Genomic DNA, 24,483 nt, shown 5'->3' with positions numbered 1-24,483 from the left:
CAGGAGAGAAGATCACTGGGAGCTGAGGAGGAAATTCAATTTACCAACCAGGAAATACACAGCATTATGTATGGTGACATACCACCAAGGACCCAAGAATTGCAAGTATTATCTTGAAGTAAGCAACCTGGTACCAAACTTCAAGTAAGATCAGCCGTGCAGTGCCAAATAGAAAATTTAGAAGAGTAACTTTTATATATTCAGATAACATATATAATTAACCCCAAATTAGTTTATTGCACAAAAGCAGAAGATTCAATTTCTTGGAAGGAGTAGATGTAAAATCTAACCACTAGTGACTACAAGTGATTGAAATGGTATAATCTTTAATATCATGACCCACCAAATTCTATATATAATGACACTGTGATAAAAATCAGAAGAAACGATGAGCTTCACTTCTCTTTATTCCTGATCAGCGCAACACTATACATAGTCACTGGATGGCAGTTGCAATTACACGAAGGTGCATAATTAAATATTAGTTCATGTGAATGCGTGGTTGTCTATGTCTTTGTGACTGTTTTATTGTAAAGTTTCAACCAAGGCAAGTTTCATTCCACTCTTGGGGTTAAATTCATCAAGTAAAGGGACAATTAATTGCTTGCTTAGCATGTGCAGACTTATGAAATGGTGTGGCTCTCATGAAGGAACTTCAAGTCTGATTTATTTAGGTCAACTAAAGCTACTATGAATGTAAAAAAGGAAAAACCCCAGATGCAGTGAGACAATCTCCACATCTCTGAGGTTAAAACTGTATTTTACAGCAGTCCTTCACTGCATGCTTGGTCTGTTGCTACTGACGTATACACTGCAATTTGTCATCGACACTGCAAACAGTAAAACTTCAGTCCCTGAAGAAAGGTGAAGGGAAAGGCCTGTTATGTGTTCCCATGACAATGATGTGAAAGGTTCAAGGGTAAAAGGGATTTGAATTTCTTTAACCACACAGTCTAATTAATTTCTGGAGACAGTTTCTATTGCTGTATAGGCAATACTCAAAAAGCTGTTGTCAAGGAAAAGCATCCTAAAATTAGATCTGCCAACTTTGTTTTCATTGCAGGATTGGCCACACTCCTCACAGCCTCTTCTGTTTTGAAGAGAAAGCCTGCTCTTGAAATGTAAGGGAGCTAGCAGGGGCTTCTATGAAGAGGGAAAGGATGAAACTGCCTACCCACATACTGATCTCACAAATTGTTTTTCTTGTATAAGCTTGTCTACAAGGCTTTTTTTCTTCTTGTATAAGCTTTTTTTATATAAGCTTGTATAAGCTTGTGTGTTTACTTTATAATTTTGCTTTCGAGAACAAAAAGTCACTGATCCTAGCACCCCGTTCCAGAAATTCATTGTCCCCGTCTCTACTTCCAATCTGTTGACCTTATACACCTTTTCACGGCCCCTGCTTTACCCCCATGTTCTCATCTCTCCCCTCACCTTAAACCTTACAGAGTTGGTCCACCCTGCTTACCCCTTTGTCACCCAACACGACTCATATTTTCCGAGCAAAACATTAACCCTATACACCCAGTCCTGCATCTCTTTCAGCCTTCATGGAAGCAGCTGAACTGAAAGAAGAAGGAAAGGCAGTACCCAGGGTGCAGACTGATCTCTCTTCAAATAAATGATCGCAAGTGGGTGTCCACACTGCTGCCAGTTAGACCGTGTTTCCTTAGTCACACTGGGCTCTGAGGTGACACCTCCTCAAACCTCTACTCCCTCTCTCCTCTCCTCACTCTCCGATGATAGCCTCTTATTTCGTTTCACTGAGAAAATGAAAGTAACCAGGAGGGACCATCACCAAGTTTTCACCTGCCTACTTCCAAAAGTTTGTAAATATTTTGCCTCCCTGCTACTGCCAAGGATGAGCCATCCCGCTCCTAAGATCCAGTCTCTACATTTAAGCAGTTCTTACCTTTCACCTACTCCAAAGGCTGGAGATATCTATCTCTCTCTCTCTCCCCCCCCTTTCCCTCCCTTCCATTTTCTGAAATTCTCAGGCCCAAATTAAATTACCATATACCCAGTTGCGCACACACACAAAACAATGCATTCTGATTCATTCTTTTCAGTTTTTGTACTCCCACATCCAATTCATCAGTGAGTACTATCAGCTCTAATTTTAAATCTGTCCTAAATCTGAATACTTATCATTTTCATAAGCACCAATGTTGACAAAGCTATCAAATATTCACCAGGACAACTGCCATAGCCTCCTAGCACACCCTCCTAATTCCAACTTAGTCCTTCTCCACCCCCACACTTCAATGTTACCTGCTGAGAAATAATCAGACAAGTCTTCTTTTTTATTGTTTAAGGTGCACAAAGTGTTGATTTGAAACATTTATAAGCCGGTAAATGGTCACCACCATAGTATTGGCTTCTGCCTCCTTCCTGTCACATACTCAACATTTTTTTCGCAGTAAGAACATCAACATCTGCTCTCTTAGCAATATGCAAATATATGAAACAGTATTGTAAGTTATAATCATTATGTTATACATTAGGTTTCCAAATTTGTTAATCTCATAACTAGAAATTTGTATCCTATAACCAGTATCTCCCATGTCCCCAACCCTGCAGCCTGGCGTAAGCACCATTCTGCCCTTTGTTCAGAGAAGTCTTCTAAACACCTCAGTCAGACCCCCCACTTTGCGGCTTCAAAGCTGCAAAGTCTAGCCACCAGGCCAGGGATAAAACACTAATTCCTTATCACGGCCTGTTGGGTCTTAGGTGATCTGGGTCTTAGGTGATCCGGCTCCTGCCTTTCTCTCCACACTCGATTCTTCCACTCTTTCCCTCACCCACCTTGTTCCAGTCCTTCGGGTCTTGTTTTTCCTCAAACATCCACCCTTACCGTGTGCCTCAGGGGCTGTGCCCTTCAGCCCCTCAGTCTGAGATGCCCTTATGTCAGCCTTGGTGTAGCACATTCTTCACCTCATTAAGGTCCTCTCCACAAGTCACTGTCACAGAAAGCCCTTCCCTGACTACCCTTCTAAAATAGTTACCTTTGAGTCTCCCAGGCATTTGCTTTCATTAAAATTACATTGCATACTTATTTATTTGTTTATCATCCACCCTCACCATCAAAATGTAACTCTATGAAAGTAGGGACCATGACTGTTTACCATTATAGCCCTGGTGCCAAAAACAATGCTGGAACATTCTCTGGTCCCAGTGATGAATATTCATTGAATGAACAAATAAATGACATTGTATTAATAAGTGAACCAAACTGGCTTAATTAAATAATATTAGTGCTAGTTTCCAAAATATGTCAATATTATTACAAATGCCACCTAACTTACTTTAATTTCTAAATTAAACTTATTTAACTTACTTTATTTCTAAATGACTTTCATTCTTAACATAGTTCTAATCAGTGAATATGATTACCATAGTTTGACTCACACTGTATAAATTAGTGTTTTCTTTTATGCCCATAAAACATATACTTAACAAAACAATATGAGTTTATCAAGGGGAATGTTTTTTTAATTCCCTATCTGAACTTAAGTACTTCCTCTTTCTAGGGAATTTAAGATTACTTGGCAAAGTGTTTCTAATTCTAAAGGGATCCAAAGTAATTCTATCTTATTCCTTGTTTTCTAGGTGCTACAGTTATTAGTAGATCAACCAACTTTTCTAATAACAGAAAGTGAACGTAATGCTAATTTAGTACAGAATTAAATCAAAGAGATAATTTTTAGCATTGTATTTAACCATGTTTTATATAGAAAACTAAAACAATTTGTGGTAAACAATCAGGAAGAATTACAACATCATGTAAAATAGAGGGAAAGTACACATATATAAAAGTTATCTGGGTACTAATACCAGGAATATTTTAATCCTTTAAACCAGATATTATTATTTTGACTGTGCATTCCATTTTGGAACATTCTCAGTCATTAAGTACATGTGATCTCTCCTTAACCTAATTTGATTATGGATAGATTGGTTAGGTCTTAGATGGGCACATTATGATGCACATTTTACAAATATTTCTCCCCAATTAAAATATGATATGATATGAAGTCAGAGAACAAAAATGTTAAGTGACAGTTTGAAAATGATGGTTTTAGTTCAAGGCCCGTCTCACACCTTGGACTTGAATGTCAGGTAAAAAAATCTCAAACACTTAAAATTGCTGTAACACATTGTGAAATTTCAAGACTACTTCGCTTGTGAGTTTACCTTTGAAGATCTGTGCAAAGAGATTAGTTAGTTTTTAACTCAACAGTGGAACATTAACAGTATCCTGGAAGCTAATATAAACTATTTAGTCTGATCATCTCCAAGTTTGGTCAGCTTATCTCCTTCTGTCTGACTCATTACAGTTTGGAAACTTCAGCAGGCAATTAACTCTCACTGGACACACAGCAGTCTTCAAGAATTCCCAGGGCTACAAGGTCATATGAGGCCAGAATATTTACTAATCACTGAAAGATATTCTCAACATAATCCGATGAGTAGTATAGAATTTAGGAAATTGGAATCTTTGAGTAGCAAGTTTAGTTACTCATTCAATGATGGAATCGAAGGGAACGAATCCCTTCGTTCGATGGGATCGAATGAAGGCCTCTGCCTCCTCCCATCATACAGTTTAATGTCAATTTTTTTCTCAGTCTCATACTTAGTAAAGAAAAGGGCAAAAACAAACACAGTACTTACATATAGTTGTACCACAAAAGTAATGTACAATAATGGCTACCATTTGTCAATGATTATTTTATGTAAGACACAGCACCTGGGCAATTTGACTGCACTGTTTATCTTAACAATAATCCTCTGAGATTCTAAATTCTGTAGGACAAAGTCTGTCTTTTGTTTTTGTTAGTTTCTTTCTCTCTCTCTCTCTCCCTCTCTCTCTCTCTCAGATAGTCACACTCCCCAAAATATGTTATTCTGTGCTGGTCAACTTTGGACACTTCCAGTCTGGATTAATATTACTGCTAAATGGCTGTAGCTTTACTGGCATACCATTCAAGTGCAGAGTTGTTTCATGTTGCCTGATTACTGGTTTTTGTTATAATGAAATATTTTTAAGTTCTTACTTCATGCAATGTACTATGCTAGCCACTGAGGACAAAATAATAAGCAAATGAATTCTACCTCTTTCCTCTTGTTACCACAAAAATTGGAAGAAGGAGTACCTAAAGGACAGAACAATTAAATGGACAATAACAAAGGCACCTGAAGTGCAATTAGAGTACCTGGAGGAGTCACCGAATCTAGTCTCAGATGATCATGAGTGCTTTTCTCTGACTCTAATGATATTGTGATTCAGCTCCAAATTTCCCATCCTGTCTGTCCAGAAATGCAGTTGTAACATGGTTAGAGTCTCTCCCTGAGATACTCCTCTTCAATAGCCTGTGCTTCCTTTTTCACTCAATGTAATTTTAAAATCTTTTCTCCGCAAATCCCTTTCCCTGTTTTGTGAAAGAAGATTTTGCTAGAATTTCTCTCTTTAGCAATAAGAGTTAGAGTTTATAAAAGTTATATACTTTGAAGTTATTACTTTACAATTAAAACCAGGAGTCAACTGAGATTTCAGTTAACAGAAAAGTTGGTAGAGGTTAATAATAGTAAAACTAATGGCATGTCCCAGTTTTGAAGACAACTATTTTATATAAACCATAAATTATGAAGACACAGCAATATATAGCTTGAAAAAGATACATATAAATTGTATTTCTTATATGTAATCAAACCAATTGCTTAAGGGGAAAAGTGAGAGGGAAGAAGGAAAAAGTTTGATCAGATTGCTTTCTTATCTACTCTATGTGATAAGAAAAGTGATGAAAAAAATAGCTGGTAAGAATGACAGAGTGGGAAATTTCTAAAGAATTAAAAATTAATTTGATAGAAAATTATAACATTGCATCTTTTATGATGTTTGGTTATACACTACTGCTCTAAAAATAAAGATAACCAAATAAGTAACCATTTAACAAATATGACTTTCTCAGATGGACTCCCTAAACCTATCCAATGTAGCTGAGTGATGCCCACCCAAAGTCAGCTCTTGGCTGCTATGTTATTCATATGCTACTTATCTGGTTCCCACAATTTATTCTCCCTACTACTTTGATTCCTTCTCTTTTCTTTTTTCCCCCATTTATTTCTTTACACAATGAAAAAACAGCAAATGTTTCAGAGTTTATGTATGTAAAACTTGAGATTACTGTTTTCTTGCCCTCTCCTACATCTGGAAAGATAATCTTATGCTAATGTGATTCAGATAATAGAAGAAATATGTAGGTGGGGGGAAACTAGATGTAAAATTACTTTTTTCTTTTTCTTTGTGGTTTTAAAGAAGAAGCCTAACAGAGTGGGAACTGGGCCTTCCCATGCCCTGCATGACCTGTTGTCAGGGCAACAGGATGTGTAGGCAGCCCTGGCCTTCCCAGGACCTGTTGCCAGGGTAACAGGCTACGAACCATCTTCTCTTACGCAACTATGCAGTTTCTTTGCCTTGTTCTATGTTTCTCTACTACTTGGTGGGAAATAAAGCAACACAACTTGACTTATACAAGCCACTGAGGGATCATATATTGAAAGAAATATTGTTGCAGATGGAAATCATGTGGAAGAGAATTTTATTGGACTGACTTTCTGAAAACAAGAACTTTAGATTTTATTTCTTAAATATATACTGAATTGTGTTTGGATCAAGGAAATAAGTGATAGGAGATGATGGGAGTAAAAGAAGCAGAATGGTAGTAGGAAAAAGCTGTGCAAACTAGAGAAGAATTATACAAAAAATTAAAAAGCTAAGAGCATGATTTGGGGGCTATATTAGATGGCTTTTCTTGTGCCACAAACCATCTTACATCTCACAATTTAGTAGCCAAAACCTATGAGTTCTGAGTTGGAGGATGTTTAATACCTCAGGACGGCCTCACTGACATGTCCGGCGGTTGATGGTCTGGAGAGTCTAGTGGAGCCCCAGCTGCAATGGTTTATATCTGTTCCACGTGCTCACGCTCCAGTAGTCTGAACCAGGCTTCTTGCCCTGCTAGTATGAGAGTTCCAAAGAGCAGCAAGAGAGAGTATGCTCTAATGCATAATTCCTTTTCAAGTCTTTGCTTGCATCACACTGCTAAGATCCCATTGGCCAAAGCAAGTTGCACGGCCAAGCTCAGAGTCAGGGTGGGAGGGATAATCCAACAGTGGAAGCAGGAAGTTATGAACAAAGTCAGAAAGGCTGCAATAGTAAACAACAGCATGGAAAAATTTCTGGACAACAGACTGCTCTTTGGAAAACCTGAAACATTAAAGCAGACAGAGATTTTCTGGGGGATGAAATATCAAGAGGGTCACATATATAAAAAGTCTTTTTCATATTGGAACCGGTGGGAGGTACTGGAGATTTTGAGAGTTCTAAAAGTTAATAAGAAGCCCCTTCATCCACCTATTATTAACCATCATCAAATGCAGACTAAAAAAGGATGAGAAAAAATACTGTGTGCCATTAAGTAGTTCACATTCTCTGTGGGAAATAAAGCATAATAAAATATATTTAGATTATTTTTCTAAAATAAACAAGAGGAGAAAAGACTCTGCTCACTTTACTTCAGAAAAGAACCTCATTGCATGTTTAAAATCCTTTACAACAAGAAGAGAAGCAGCAGCATAGCCCAGTTTTAAATCATTAGAACTCCTGCCTTTATTCTTATTAGTAAATAAAATCATCAGGTACAGGTACATGTAGCATCTTCTGTTGTGTGGGATACCAAAGGCCAAAAAGATTAAAATAATTTTGTAAGGGTCTTCCAAGCTCTGAAGTGGCAAGAGGGTTTAGGAAAAGTTTAATTCTTTTGCAAATACCACTTTAATCATTGTTTAAATGGATTAATTAATGGGGTAATGTAGTGCCTATCTAGAGAAGGATAAAAGTGAAGAGCTTCTGACATCTAAAGCTTATGCCAAGTGATAACTCCCCTTGATATTCGGCTTTGAGGATGCAGAACTAGGCAAACAGATGGCAGGATTTGGAATAATCAAAACAAGGGAACAGTTTTTAACTCCTGAAAGGTCAGGCTTTACAGTGAGTCTCGAGTGTTAAATGGAATTACCTAAGTCAGTGTTAAATGGAATAGGCATGGGCCTTGGAATCTGGCCCTCCCCTTCCTAACTGGGAACCAATGGTCAAGTCACCCGGTGTCTCTGAGGCTCAGTTTCCTCATCAGAAAAAAAGAAATTGGGATAACTGCCCTGAACCACAGAAATCAAAAGAAAAATCCTTTAGATATGATAAAGCAAAACACATTACTATGAATTATGATTACTGATAGTATTCAGTTATGAGGTAATTTAAAATAGTTTAAGCCAATCAAAATGTGATGGATGCTCAGCTTGTTTGCATTTTGTCTCATCTTGCTCCAAATGCAATTTATTTTGAACCAAGTCTTAGGAATCTCAGTGCTAAGTGGATCAGAGTCAGCACACTGTTGCTTTTCTAGTGGGTCCGTTTTGATTTTCCTCTAAATCATTAAGGACCTGCTTCACATACAAAATTCCAAGACTCTCCTGACCCTCCCCACTTTTTGGGGGGTTTGAGGTTGGCCTCTGTTTTCTTGCTGTATAGACTTTATACTTAGAGGTTTTACTACTGTTTTATGGCTCATAAAATTATTTGAATAGCTATTAGTATAAAAACTTTGCTACCAGAAATGATGATTTGAGCATTTTATGAGCCTGATTTAATAAAAATTTATGTTCTTAAATATATTATAAAATATAATCTCTTTAAACAACCTCAAGAAAGTATAGCTTAAAGAAGAAAACAAAAGGGTCATAATGCTTCATTTACATGTATCTCTTGACCTGTTATTATTTTCATGTATTTCCTTAACAGTAACTATTCGTGTCTAACACTTGCTCAGACCAGTACATTGAAATGACGATTCTCCTGAGCCTTTAATGCTGACATCTGTTTCATTATGTTAATAAAGAGTTCCTTTCAGGTCCTGGCTGGTGTAGCTCAGTGGATTGAGCACAGGCTGTGAACCAAAGTGTTGCAGGTTCAATTCCCAGTCAGGGTATATGTCTGGGTTGCAGGCCATGACCCCCAGCAACCGCACAGTGATGTTTCTCTCTTTTTCTCTCTCTGTCTCCCTCCCTTCCCTCTCTAAAAATGAATGAATAAAATCTTTTTTTAAAAAAGAGGTCTTTTCATACCTTTCGTATAGGGCTCCGACTTGATCAAATGTTTATATTTGATTAGATGATAGAAATTTTAGAATAAATGACACAATCTAGTGTCATAATGTCACAATCTAGTAGCATAATGGTTATTTGGTACTTTCTAAATGAATCAGCAAAAGGAAGGCTATGGGACTCTAGTAATTACTTAGAAGTAAATTCCATTTTCGGCCAGACACACAGACCATGATAAGGAATACCTAAAGAGTGATTTTCAAGCCAGAGTGGTTCAGAAAATAAGACCAGCCCTGAGTCATACATGATTATAGAGACCTAAATTTTGTTCCAAAGCAACCACAAGATGCTGAACTAAAGATGCTGAATCCATTCAGTCGATTCGTCCATCAGTGAACCATCAAGGCCAGTCCACTTCTTTCCTCAGTGCTCTCTCGTTACATAACTCCTGCCTGTCCACGGGAATGTAAATGCTCTGTTCTGCTGAAGAGGAACCTGGGGATGTGGTGAGACCACTTCCACTGAGCTAAGAGAAACTCTTCTCATCTTGACACTCTATTTTTTCCACTAATTCTGACAAGAAAATTGCTTGGAAAAAAAAAGACTTTTGCTTTTGCATATAATAATAATGATAACAGCTAGAATGTCTTGAATTCTGACAAGTATTAATTTATTTACTCTTCTCAACACCTATGAGATAGATAATGATATCATTCCCATTTTGCAGATAAGAAAACTAAGACATCGAAACATTAATCAACTTGGAGAAGTCGTACAGCTGTTAAATAGCAGAATCAAAATACACAAAAATGAACAAGATTACAGGAATGTTAATAATTAAAAGACTTTGAGAGCATACTGTGTGCCATGCTGTATTTCTTATAGACATTATTATATTAATTTTCACTACCTTTATTTGGACAGCATCTAAATAGATTCCTGGACCCTAATTCTTCCTTCTGAGTGGAAGGACCTTACACTGGAAAATCTTTCCAGGATTCTTTGCCACTTTTCACATTCTTTCACAGAGGAGGAGGAGAAACATTTGGTTGGTGAATTGCGAAGAAGGAATTAGACGTAGGGGTACACGTTATCCTTTTCAGGGGGTAGGGAAGGGATTTTTCTGCTTGTAGAACACATCCTTTCCCATTTTTTAGAGGCCATGTGGTAAGTTTAGGAGGAGAGATTTTGTCCCCTGCCAGGAAAATATGCACTTTTGGAGGGAAAGTTGAAGTCCGAGGTATTCTGGCTTGTTTAGCTCTATAGACCAAAAACCTTATCCTCCAAGTTTAGTCTTCAATAAAGTTGACATTTAGATCTCTACCAACTTGACTCCTACATCTACCCTTCACCTAATCCTGAACTTAAATTAGCAATGTCATTCATCAGCCCCCTCTCACCGTAAGATCCTAAGGAGTATAAATTTTTGTCCGTCTCAGCTGAAAAGTCAACTTCTCAGATAAATCATTCCTCATGATCTAAAATACCTTCTCCAAGTAACTCTTGATCACATCACCTGGTACATTTTATTCAGGTAATTTCTTACTTTATATTAACTCATTATTTATAATTTAGTTTTGTTGTTGTTTCCTTTACTATAATGTAAGTTCCTGTGCCTAAAATAGTGCCTGACAAACTATCCAATTAGTGAGCATTTGTTGAATGAGTGAATAAATGATGAATGAAATAATCGGATTTTACAAATAAATAAAGTTTAGAGAAGTTAATAGATTGTCCATGGTCACTCAGCTAAAATACTTGACTCTAAAGTTTAATTTCTTATTCTTGAAGGTATTTCACTTCAACAATGTCCATTCTACAAACCATACCATAATGTTTCATAGGACTAAAGTTTATATTAATATTATATTTATATAACAGAATAGATTTTGTGAAGTGGTATTCTTCAAATTAATTTTATGTCTAAAGGACAGTTTTTTAAAACTAATTTGCCTGATTAATCCATCAAAATCCATCACATGCTCAATAATCTGAGAACAGAGATTAACATTTATTGACAATTTCCAAGAAGATAGCATAACATTATTCTTTGACATTTAAAGTGAATTCACTATGCATGTATACTCAATATCAGAGCTTGATAAGAAAATTGGTAGTCTGGGCATGTAAGCCAGGGTTAGACAGAAGACAGTCAGTTATTTAACGGCTAAGGACAAAGGGTGTCTACTCTAATTTGCCAAAGAGTGACCTAGGCAGCCCCACCTCTAGGTTTATGTGAATGTTAGGAGTGGGAAAAGGAGAGAGGGAGAGAGAGAGAGAGAGAGAGAGCTGGGAAATGGTAGGTAGGATATGGGAGTGGTCATGTTGGTTAAGTATTCTTTTACTCTGTTACAGGAGACATGTATGTTTCTTATTGCTGCTGTGACAAGTTTACCACAGACTTAGCAACTTAAAACAACACACATGGTTATATTTTGCTTGCTTGTTTGCTTTGTTGATTAGATTCAAAATATAACCAGAGACATTGAAATAAAGAACAAACTGACAGTAACCAGAGAGGAGTGGGAGGGGGATAACAGGGGAAAGAAGGGGAAGAGTCATCAAGGAACATGTATAAAGGACCATGGACAAAGCCAAATGGGTAGGATTGAGAGTGGGAGGCGGGGTGAGTGGGATGGGGGAGAGTGGTGGTGGAGGGAATGGAAACAACTGTACCTGAACAACAACAATAACAACAACATAAACATAAATGTATTACCTTAAGTTCTGCAGATCGTTTGATGCAAGTTTCATTGAGCTAAAACCAGGTGTCAGCAGGGCTACATTCTTTTGGGGGAGTCTAGAGAGAGAAACTGTTTTCTTGCCTTTTCCAGGTTCTGGAGGTTACCCACAATCCTTGCCTCATAGCCTATTTCCTCCTTCTTCAGTGTTGACAAAGACAACTCAGGTACTTTTCACATCACAGCACTCTGTCTTCTGCCTTCCTCTTCCACTTTTATTAACCCTTGTTATTGCACTGGAACCACTTGAATAAACCCAGCTAATCTCCATATTTTAAGGTCATCTGACTAGCAAACTTAACTCTATCTGCCACCTAACTTTCCCTTTGACATGTGAGAAAGCACCTTCACAAGTCTAGGGATTAGGACATGGATGTGACTGGAGGGCAAAGGGTCTGCCTACCACAAGGCCTATTAACTGAGTTTCAGGAAGCACCAAGCTGGATCCTTTTCTAGTGATCTTTCTAGGTAATTTTCTAGGAAAGCCTCCTGAGAATTTCTGCTTTTTTGTTTTGAAAGCAGATCTGTGTCTAACTCCAAGTTCCATCAGATACTAGCTATTTAATCAACTTAGAATACCTACCCCCTGAAATTGTTGGAAAAGTAAATAAGAATACAAATATGTTATATCTGAAAGGTTCTGATGATTAGTAGATTATAAACAAACACTACTTCCTTTCATCTTTTTGTCCATATTCTGCTGTGAATCTATCTTCATTCCTCCAACCTGCTTTAGGCCTGCTTTTGGCAGCCTCACGGATCTTCTAATTATGTAGTTAGAGCCACCAAGGACTTAGAATTTTATTCATTCATTGAGTGATGAAGAACTGTTTACTGCATTTTCTCCTACGTGCCAGGTAACAGGCAAGGTGATGGGGATCCAAAAGCAAATTGCATGGGCAGGACTCTTGCACTCAGTAGCTTGTGATACAATAGGAAGGAAAACATTTTCTTTTATGCAAAGGAAAGTCCAGGTTACTTTTTGAGTCAAATATAGGAAATTAACCTAGTATGGAGGGTAAATAAGGATTTCCTTTGCAAGTAAAATTTAAGAAGAGATCTTTAAGTATTTGGTCACAAGGTGGCTATTAGCATTTTGAGTAGGATAACTTTTCCTGATGAGACAATGTCCCAACCTCATGATTGAGGACATCAGTCATGCCCAGGCCCTGCTGCCCACTGAATGCAGAAACACCCTCTGGCCCTGCAACAACCAGAACCATCCCCACACATCTCTAAATGCATCATGGGAGCAAGAGCAACTCTGAATGAGAGGACAAAGGAGTTTTTCCTTTGGGGTAAGAGAATAATATCAGCAAAGGCAGATGAGTGATAAGCATCTTTCTCTTGGGCAACACTGGTCTGGTTGGGAGGGGGCCACAGAGGGAGAGGCATGAGGGGAGGCTCCAAAAGTTGAGCAGGTTTGGGGAGACCCTGTGAAGGATGCTGAACTTGGAAGAGAGGACACTAGAAAGCTTTAAAATGTTTGAAGCAGGAGAGTAAAAGTATCAGATTTGCTCCTAATCAATAATGCTGCTTCACCCTAGAGTACACAATTCCAGTTTGGGAATACAGTGCTAATAACTGTTGTCATTTCACTTTTTTTTTGCCATTTCCATTCTACATATGTCTTTCTGCTGCACCTTCTTGGTGATAAGGGTTTGGGCTTACTTCATCTGACACTACACCATACACTGCCCTCTTCAATAACAACAGCTCATTGAAATTAGGTATAGGGTTACTACACAGCTCCTGCTTTCTCCTTCACTGTCTGCTTCTTAACATTTTATTCTTCCATTACTGAACATCATGCATACCACCAATCAAAGAAGAAGAAAGAAGTTTGATTTCTGATCTTTCCACTGTTACACTCACAGCTCCAGACCTCACTATCTGAACATTTGTCTGGATTGGGAGAGATAGGAAGTAAATGTCTGTACATGTAAAATTAAATATCATACATTAAGTTAGTTTCTAATTATAAAATGTTTGTCTGTTCTCATCATACATCTATAGAAACTGAGGGAATTGAAAATAAGTTCTAAAGTGAGTCTCACATTTTTCAGTAATCTGTGTTTTTAAGCAGTTCAAACTTTCCCTCTTCTGTTGAATGACTAAGACAATATTCTTATTTAGTTTTTGTTATAATGCCAAGTGGCTTTTACTGGAATTTGTACAGGATTATAGTTTTCTGGAAATGTTATCACCCCTTAGACTGAATCCTTAGAACAGTGGCACTGATTGGAGAGAGCAGCACCCATGTTTTAAACATGCTTGATTTTTTTAACCACCTACCATTGTAGAACCATTGTACTTCTGGAGAAGAAAAAAAAACAGCGGTACCATGACACAAAAAAAGGATCATCTCTAAAAACCATGGCACATAAATAAAAACAAACATAAAAGTTTCAAATCAACTTCCCTCATGGGAATCAACAACTTAATCATCTTTACAAAGGCTAGTGTTAGAAAACTTTTCATAATGTGTAGGAAGCAGTACAGGTCCCAGAGTCCTGGAATATTCTGAAACAGATGCTTCTCCAGGTGCTGAGATACCAAAGAAATAAGAAGTGTTTTCCAGGTCCTAAACAACCGATAAGTTAAGAAGTATATGGTTCTTTTTAAATGTAGTTTATGAAGAACGTGATGCTAGTCATTTGCTGGCATTTCTACATCGTAGACCATGAGTCACAGCGTGAAACCTAAATGGTCATTGAGTGACAAGTTAGTAGAAGATGGATTGAAGAAAGCTAAAGAAAAGTCATGACTGTAAAAAGTAAATTGATAGAATAATGCATACAGATTCATACACAGAAATGAGAAGAGGAAATTGCACCACTCTTCCCACAGTGGAATAAGAGATTTCTTGGCACATCACTGAATATGGTGTCCTAATTAAATATTATATGAAGGTGATTTAAAAGAGCTTAATGAAAGAAATCAGTAAAACAGTACAATAAATTGATATTTTAATTTAGTTTACCAATAATTTTGCATGTGTTTCAAAATTTAAAGATTGTTTCTGTGGACTCAAAAAAGTTCTAAAATGTTATGTGGTATGATAATGCCTATAAAATATATTTCTGCAAATAGCTACCTATGGTGGCCTGTGTTATACATCAGTAAGGTATACTTGAACAAACCCTATTTTACTTTAACCTTTGTCTCTATATCTACCTAGCCTAAAAAATGCACATATTGTAAACCCACTTAAAAACAAAATATCCTGTTGTAAGCAATGTATTTGTGAAGTTAGATACAGTAAAAGATTTAAAAAATCACTTTCCAGGCAAATATTTAAAAGCCTTCACTGAGTCTATCTTCCCAAACTTAAAAAAAAAATACAGAAGTGTTTCATAGCTTTCATGAGTAGCAAGGTTTTAAATGCCAATGCTTAAGAGCAACATTCTAATACTAACAATTTCGATGAGCTAAAATTCTGTTTGAGTCAATATTACATTTTAAATAGGCAAGACAGTTTCAGCAATGGAATAGCAAGTCCCTCATATCACTCTTCAAATGCAGACTACACAAAAAAACCGTAATTATACAATTTGGTTGTCATTAGTCATGCAAGCAGATTTTAGCTACTTGTTTTGACAATTCTAATCCTAGAATACTAGAAATATCTTAAGTCAATGTACAAGTTAAGTAATAGTACCTAATGCAAATTTCTTTTTTCTTTCATGCCAAAACAGTCATTTCAATCAGTTAGTAATAATATTTAAAATCCAAGTTATCAGCAATCTTTTCCTAAAATGGTCATTCAGTGGCTCTGTGTGGGCATAACTCAAAATTTACTTAGTGTGTACACACAAGGCCATCTGAAGTAAGGCCTGCTTGAGTGTAATAAAATGGATATAATAATTTATAGTTTTAATTTGAATATTTCACCTAAAATATCATATGGTGTGCTTGAGTGTGATATTGATATGTTACAGAATTACAAGCTTATGATTTTATAATAAAACATTTTGTAATAAAAACGGGCATTATTGGTGCTGGACCCGTATATTTTTATACCTTACATCAATGTTGAATGTCAAGTCAGGAAGTTCTACACTTGAGTGACTATATCACCCTCTCCTGAAAAAAAAAAGTGACAAACTCATCTTTGAGATGAACTGATAAAGTAAAATTCACCTAACTTTGCCCTAACATGTTAGGTAAACACAAAGTCACTTTTCAAATTTCTTAAAAACATATACATAAATTCACTACTGTAAATCATCATATATTCATATTACTGCAAAAAAAATAGAACAAATACAAACAAACAAACACATTCCGTTCCTCCAAAGGGAAGAAAATCTAAAGTAGGTTGCAGTATGGGATATAATTTGTCTGGTACAGATGTCCATCAACTCATTAGGTTAGACGCACATCCTCTGATGACTGCCAATGCTCAATTTTCATCAATGTTAATTAATGTGTAAGTTGTTATTTGCTTTTGTAGGATTATTCATTTACCTACAGAATAACCAAAAAAATGTAATTTCTAAATCTACCATGGATCCTAGAAACATATATCTGTAATTCATTCAAATGATGTAAAGATGGCTTCCTTTTTATTTTGTTACTAGTTTTTTGGTTTTTTATGTTATTTTTATTTTATTTTATTGTGTTTCAGTTACAGTTGTCCTGCATTTTTCCCCACTGATCTCCCCTACCTTGCCCCGCACTCCCACAGTCAATCCCCCAGATTCTTTTTAAAAGTTGGTCTTTGTTCAATGTTGTTTGCCTTATTAGTTGCTCTTATACTAGTGCACTGTAATGCCATGCATTACTTCAAGTGTAAGAAAATATGCAGACTGTTGAAATATAAAATACCACTAAATACATTCAAATGGAAGGAAGCAGAAGGCATTTTACCTCTAAAGAAAGTTTGATACAATTTTTCTTTTAAAAAATCATACATATCAAAATAGCAACATTCAATCTAGTGAGATGTTGCATTCTATAAAATAGTATGTAAACATAGCATTAGACATATGAATCCCAGAAAATCTCTATTTTACACAGTATAAGATTCCTTCAGCCAATATCATAGAAAAGCAAATATATTTTTATTTGAAATATTCAAGTATGCTAAGCAAAGGCTTGTAAACATTCATATGCACATATTTATCCAAACTTTAAAACTGATTTTTAAATCACAACATAATTAAAATAAAGCATGCAATACAGTGTGCTGAAATACTAGGCAGGAATTGGTAGCATACACAGGAAAAAAATGTAAATATTGTTTAAATGACAAGGTGGGTAGAATTTCCATTAAAGTTTGACTCAGCTATTTACATTTTATGCTTAGCATAAGCACAGCTCTTGACCCACCTTCCTAAGGTCTATTTTATCTCATGAGCTATTCTGTACTCTCAGAAGAAGTGAATTCTTTAATTTAAAGCCAAAACTCTCCAGTAAGTTTAGTATGCTTATAGTATTTTTACCACATATGTATTTTTAAAAACATAAAGAATAAGCACAATGGAGTTTAATTGTTTATCATATTAATCCTCTCCTTTTTTCCAAAATCTAATCACAGAGAAATAAGTACCAGTGCTAATCTTTGTATTTGCCCAGTGGAATTTTATTTCTGCGAGCAGTGCGCCTGTTACCTCTCTGCACATCTAAACAACACACAGGAGCATAAGAGAAGCCATGTAGCACAGCAGTAAAGTGGATTCCTTTTCTCAGGAGTTGCCTTACTTTACATAAAACATACAAGTGCAAAAATAATAGTTATCTTTCAAGCAGGTTGTTAGCTGAGACTGGTACGTTTTATTTTTTTAAGAGAAACCTTTCTAAAGGAAACACTAGTCCACAAAAGTAAGATAGCACCACAATTATTCATGTTAATAATCAAATTGGGGGGAGGGATAAAAACACAGAACCAAGCAGAGAGCTTACTCACATTCCTTTCAGGCGTTGCCACATTTTTTCAGTGTGTTCTCCTATAAGATATTTAAATGTGGTGTTTTCCAGTTCTTCAATTCCTGTAGCAGTAGAGCCCATGATGATACTCCTAGGGCAACACAGTTACAGTCAGTTTCAACAGCTAGAACAAGCATTCCTCAGTCCACTACAAACCTCAGTTACACAGCAGCATCTCTTATGTATCAGAACATTGCAGATTTATAAAGCTAAGGGCAGCCTCTGCCAGAATTGCTATTGACTTTGACAGGCATACCCACTGTTCACCACATCACCCCCGCCCCAAGCAGACAGCAATATAAACAGATCCTCTGACCTCACAGAAACAATCCGCACATGTGAGCCTGCTACTGTACTACTGACCAACTGAGCTCTCCAGCTCTCCCCAAAAGCAGCTCATTTGTTACTGTTCCGTGCACTGAAGCACATCAGAATTCCTACAGTTTATGAGATCTGGTATGCACAAGAGAAACGTGAATGACTTTAGCGCACCAGAAGAAGCTGAATTCCTCTCTACCAATGAAAGGAGGGCAGTATGTAATAAGAAAACAGATGGCAGGAATCCGTATCAGCAGCACCACCCTGAGAAAAAAGTGCCTGCTTTAAATGCCAACGTTTTTGTCTCTTAATTATTCTGGAACCAACAACTAAAAATATATCATGCTGTAACAGAAAAATGCAACCAATATTAATGATGACAATGAGAAAATAACATACAAAGCCATACAAAAGACAGACCACAGAGCTCCACAGGTTGTTATTGATGCTGTAATCATGCTTATTCACCTTCTCCTAGCAACTCCGAACTGTAGGTAACTGCCAATCTAACTAGTGAAAAACACAGCAGTTGCACACAGCCTGCTCCATGAATCCTTTGGGGATTAAAAAATCAAATGAAACTAGTGAATATGCTTGTATGACCATGTTGAAGAAAAGGGAGTATGTGTGTGTGTGAGTGCACACACACACACAGAGAAAAAGAAGAGAAACTGATGCTGTGCTGCTTGTGCATTTCAGAAGAAAAACAAGAGAAAGTGTACATAAATGGAATCAGAACTGAGTTATCTGCCAAGCTCCAAACACACCCCAAGCTTTCTTAGAAACAAGCACAGACTTTAAGTATGAACTCCGTACAGCTATTGCTATCTACAAGCTGCTAAGAAAAATATATTTAAAAACAATGTTTCTTCTTGTTCATTTGGAAAGCCACATGTAGTTTTATTCCTTTCTGCAAAAAAACTTGTCTGTTACCTTGCAATTTAAGATAGAAACACTCATAGATATTAGATAAATAACAATATCACTGAATGCTTACTATGTGCCAGACACTGTTCCCAGTACCTAACAGTACTTCCTTTTTAAATTCTTACACAAAGCCCATGAAATAGGTATAGTCCCATTTAACTGAGAAACAGAGACATTCCCCAGATTTAAAGCAGTCCTTTAAAATAGGCACTTTGGTTTCACTGAAAAGTAGCATTCCAATATAAAGTTACTATGTCTATCTAGAACTCAAGAGTAGTGGTATGAATGTAAAAAGCACCTTTGCAAAATTTTATACAAAGTATCTTCTGATTTCCTTGCTACCCAAAAAGGGTTCCACATCACGATGTCCTGGGTTCCTGTTACAACTTAAAAGGAAAATTTCAAGCTCCAGGAGCCTTTGATGCCATGCACATAAAGGAGCAGGATGTCCTTCATTCTTTGTAGCAGGATTCCACTTACGTGGCACCAACCTTGACTTCCAAACAGAACAGTCATCTACCAAAGGAAAAGTGATGACATTACCTCACGAACAGATGAGAACCTGGGTGAATCTTTTGTGGGCAGCTCATGCCATTGACAACCTGGCTGATGTCAGTACCATGTCAGCCAGCAATACTGAGCAGCAAGCTCTGCTGAAGTTCACAGCTGCCACTGGAGCCCCTCCTGTTGCTGCCGCTTCACTCCTGGAACCATAGGCACAGACAGCTTTCTGGGAGCCATGGCTTCTGGTGGCTCTGGGTCCCATGGCTAACACCAGTCTCTTGCAGAGGAGGCCTGCTACCCTGCCTCCCTTGGCTCTGTGTGACACACTCTCCTCTGTGTTGTGCGGACATTGCCATCCCCGTGCAACAATAAGGGAGCTCAGTGTGTGAAGCGCCTGGCGCTGGCCCAGGAAGTCCTGTGCATGTGTATCCTACCTTCTCTGGGCACCTGCAGCAGGCCACCCCCGATCTTCCCTCTATAGAGCTTCTGAAGAAACTGAAAAGAAAGAGCAGGCCACTAGGGAAAGGCTGTGACCAGAAGGAATCGCAGGTGACTGCTCCAGCTCTCAGATTTACTACCACACAAACAGAGCTCACAGACGGGTCTGAAGGCACAGGGGCCCTCTGTGCCTAGGCAGTAGTTTCCTGCTGAAGACTGGAGCGCACAGCTGCCACGGAGAACTGGGCTGCAGCCCTGCCTGCTCAGCCCAGAATGGGTAGGAACAACCCCTGGGTGATCTTAAGCTGTTCTTCTACAAACAGAAAATGGAAGTAAGGCTGACAGAAAATAAAGTTTAAGAAGGGGGTGGGGAGTTAAATCAAGTGAAGCTTCAGTTTTCCTTTCTCCAACAAGCTATTTCCTGTACTTTATCTGAATTTAATGTCTTTAGCTAGCAGACAGTTTTACATAATCACAACCCCACTCCTATGAGCTTTTCCCAGAGTTGTCTTTGTTCTGAAAGTACCAATTTTTCCTTCACTGTGGCTTTATTTGCAATCCTTGCTACATTCACTTAAAAAAATCTTACTGATTTTTCTTTAATAAGATGGTCAACAAATATCTGAATTCTGCTCTCAAAGATGAGCCACAGTGAAAAATCTCCATAAAGAGCAAACACTCCTCTCTCTTTTATGAGCTGAGGTAACTGTCCTTCAGGATACAACCCCTTTCCAGCTACAGATAATTTTCTAATTATGCCATGAAATTTCAAGCCCTCACATGGGCCCAATTACCAATAACATTGCAAAGTAAAATATGAGGATTTTTATACTTAAGTTTGCATTAGTGAATCTCATGATTAAAACTCATTTGCCTTTTTCTTTCACTATTTCACTTGTCATATATTGATATTTAAGAACTCAGAGTATATCAACTATACACTTGATGTGCAAAAATTCTTGATTATTACATTAAATGCATTATAAAATAAAATTTAAAATTGAACATTAAACTATCTAAAATAGCTAATTATTTAAATCCTTAAGCAAAATCATCTTTGGCCTTGGGCAATATTAAAAAATTATTTCTGCTCTGACTGGTGTGGCTCAGAGGGAGTACCAGCCTGCAAACCAAAAGGCTGGCGGTTCAAGTCCCCACCAGTGCATGTGCCTGGGATGCAGGCCAGGTTGTGCCAAGGGCCACCCATCGATGTTTCTCTCACACATTGACATTTCTCTCTCTCTTTCTCTCTCCCTTCACCCCTCTCTAAAAATAAAAATAAATAAATGAAATCTTTTAAAAAAATTCTTTCTGTTAATGTAGAGAATTCTAAACTCTTTTATTTTCTAGTTTATAACTAATGTCTGCAAGGGGTATTAGTAGAAAAATAAATGACATTAAAGAAGATAGATAATTTAACAACTTTTTAAATTAATATGTTGAGAAAATTTTGAGATGTTGTATTCATATAATTAAACCAAGCCAAAAAATCCTGATATGGGAAAGGACATAAAATGATGAGAAAGGATTTTAAGGTTTTTCAGGAACTTGTATGAAGGACACACGGACAAAATCAAGAGGGGCAGGTGTGGGGTGGCTGAGGTGGCGGGGAGAAAGGGGAGACAACTGTACTTAAACAACAATTAAAAATGTAAAAAATAAATAAATAAATAAAATTTTAAAAAAGATTAAAATATACTTGCCAAAACAAAACATTCAGTATAAGTTCTTGGGGAAAGTTGAGAAAATAGTCCTGAGTAGAGGGTAAAATTGACCTAGTATATCTTTTGTTTCTCACGGACAAAAGAGTTAATATGCATCTTTATATGTTCTGTCTCTTTTGCTTTAACTCTATATTCAGGTAAATTATCTCTGTTATAAGTAGCTCCTAATATTACCACCTAATATTTATTGGACATTGGACAAAAATTATAGTATAATTTTTCAGGATCTATTGAAAAATAGATATAGTAAAGCATAGGTTATGGATCCAAAATACCTGGGTTTAAATTCTTGTTCTTTCACTTAAAGAATTATATGATATTTTGCAACATACTATTATGTATCTGTTTCTTTATATACAAAGCATCAAAATGTCCTCTTCCTTATAAGGCTGATATAGGGATTAAATGAGTTAATATGCATACAGAGCCAAAGACACTATCTGGCACCTTGTCACTGCTCCACTAAATTATTAGCATTTATTACTACTGATACTACTGTATGACATTTTTCCTTCATATTTTATATAAATATTTATTTCAATGGTCATTAACTATTTTAAAAATAATGTTACAGAGCGTTTTTGCTTTTATACTTTGCTGGTGTTCGTTTTTTTAGAAACTTTGTATCCTTATTTATAAGCTAAATTGTCCCAAGTGTTGGTGGCATTAACTTTATTGTTTTTCATATTAACATTACACTAGCACCATGTAACAAATTAGAGGACCAAGAATGTTAAACTTCCAAGTCCACACCCAGCAAACTATCACACAATCACTAAATAAATGGTGACACACTCAGAAGCACCAAGTTCAGAAAGTAGACTATTAAAATACTCTTCTAAAATAATTACATAAGTCAGTATACTTGGAAAAAAAAAGTAAATAGGTAAAAAGTAAAAAGTAAATCAGACAGATGTACCTAACTCAGCTGTGGAAATTAGAAGTAGAGAGAAACCCATTAAAGATACAAAACAAATATGAACAACACTCAATAAACTTGAAATAATTGACATTTATAGTGTACTTCACTCAACAACGGCAAATACACACTATTTTAAAGTGTACACATTGAGTAATTATCAAATGAAACCACAATCTGGACTATAAAAGCATCTCAATAAACTTAAAAGAATTTAAAACATACATAGTATTCTCTGACTGTAATGGAATTAAGTTACAAATCAGTAAAAGCTCTTTGGAATATTCCCATATACTTAGAAATTAAATGATATACTTTAAACAACCCATGGGTCAACAAATAAAAGAGAAATTATAAATATTTTGAGCTAAATGAAGGTGAAAACACAGCATATCTAAATCTGTGACGTGTGGCTAAAGCAGTACCTAGAGGGAAATTTAGAGCGCTAGATAGCTGTATTAAAAATGAACAAAGATCTCAAATCAATTACCTTAGGATCCATATTAAGAAACTTGGAAAGGATGAGCAAATTAAACATAAAATAAATAAAAATAAGAAATTAAATATCAATTTAAAAATAAAAATCAATGAAATACAAAACAGAAAAACAATAGAGACAATGAAAAATCTGTCTTTGGGGGGAAAATCAATAAAATTGCTATAGTTTGTAATATTAGTAAAGCATTAGTAAAGTATAGTTTGTAATATTAGTAATATAATACAATATAATGTAATATGATATGTAATCAAGAACTGTAACATTTATGATATTTTACCATTTATACAAACTATCAGGTCAGCCTACCACAGTTTTCTGGATGCTGATAAAAGGCATTCTTGGGTCTGGGACAAAGAATTGTGTTTATCATTCACACCAAAATCAGAAGCCAGAGTATTGGCAATCTCCAGTTCCGTCTAGGTGATGTGAAGACAGCCCGATGACACCTGAGCACACAGTGAATTGTGTCGTAAAAGAGAACCCTTGAGCTTCAGGAACCTGGATTTTTCCAATGGGATGTAAGCATGCCTGACTTTTTCACCAGAAAGAGACATTATCATTATTAAACTCACCTGTTATTTACTCCAGAAAGAGTACTAAAATATCCAAAAGAGAATTAAGAAAATTATTTTCAATACATATATCATAACAATACAGGTTTCATACCTAAAATATGTAAATGACTTCTAGAAACCCGTAAGAGAAATACAAGCAAATTAGTAAAACAAAAAAAAAATGGATAAAGCTATAAACAAGAACATCTCTGAAGCAGAAACATAAATGGAAATTAAGTATAGTAGGAATTAAAAATTACTAGTATTCAGTGAAATTTAACCACATAGGTATGCCCTTTCATACCCAAAAATTGGGGCAGGGGGAGAAAAAGATCTAGCAATACCAGATACTGAGAAAAATGTGGAGCAACAAGAACTTTTTTCCTGTGGTGTAAGTATTGGCAAAATCATGTAGGACAGCAATTTGCCAATATCTAGAAAAGTTGAAGATGCACATACTTTAAAATACTCTCCTACATGTATAAAGGAATTATCTTAGACCATGTTCACTGCTATAACAAAATACAATAGATTGGCTGGCTTATAAACATCATAAATTTATTTCTCACAATTCTGGAATCCGGGAAGTCCAAGATCAAGGCACAAGCCAATTCAGTGTCTGGTGAGAGCCTGCTTGCTGCTTTGTTGACAGCAGTCTTGTCCACTGTGTCCTCACATGCGAAAGAGGCAAGGGAGCTCTCTGGGACCTCTTTTATGAGGTCACTAATTTCATCCATGAAGGCTCCACCCTCATACCTTAGTCCCC

The 24,483-nt window shown here is 36.5% G+C and overlaps 1 protein-coding gene across 4 annotated transcripts in view; it reads right to left on the bottom strand.

The window, feature by feature from the left end:
• The window catches only part of PDE1A (phosphodiesterase 1A), a 296,807-nt gene extending 278,470 nt beyond the window's left edge, over nt 1-18,337 (bottom strand). Inside the window, exons 1-2 of one of the 4 annotated variants that reach the window (XM_028509582.2) lie at nt 18,151-18,337; nt 17,815-17,925 (exon numbers count right to left, since the gene is read on the bottom strand). In XM_028509582.2, the coding sequence (XP_028365383.1) occupies nt 17,815-17,915 (101 nt within the window). In that variant the 5' untranslated portion in view covers nt 17,916-17,925; nt 18,151-18,337. Of the gene's footprint in view, nt 1-17,814; nt 18,093-18,150 lie in introns of those variants that run through there. The other 3 variants (XM_028509580.2, XM_028509581.2, XM_036023219.1) reach the window with 3 other exon arrangements.
• Nucleotides 18,338-24,483: the final 6,146 nt, after the last annotated feature.

Source organism: Phyllostomus discolor, chromosome 4 (genome assembly GCF_004126475.2).
Source record: "Phyllostomus discolor isolate MPI-MPIP mPhyDis1 chromosome 4, mPhyDis1.pri.v3, whole genome shotgun sequence".
Taxonomy (NCBI): Eukaryota; Metazoa; Chordata; class Mammalia; order Chiroptera; family Phyllostomidae; genus Phyllostomus; species Phyllostomus discolor.
The sequence above is the reverse complement of the archived record's forward strand: the minus strand, read 5'-3'. Positions and strand labels throughout refer to the sequence as shown.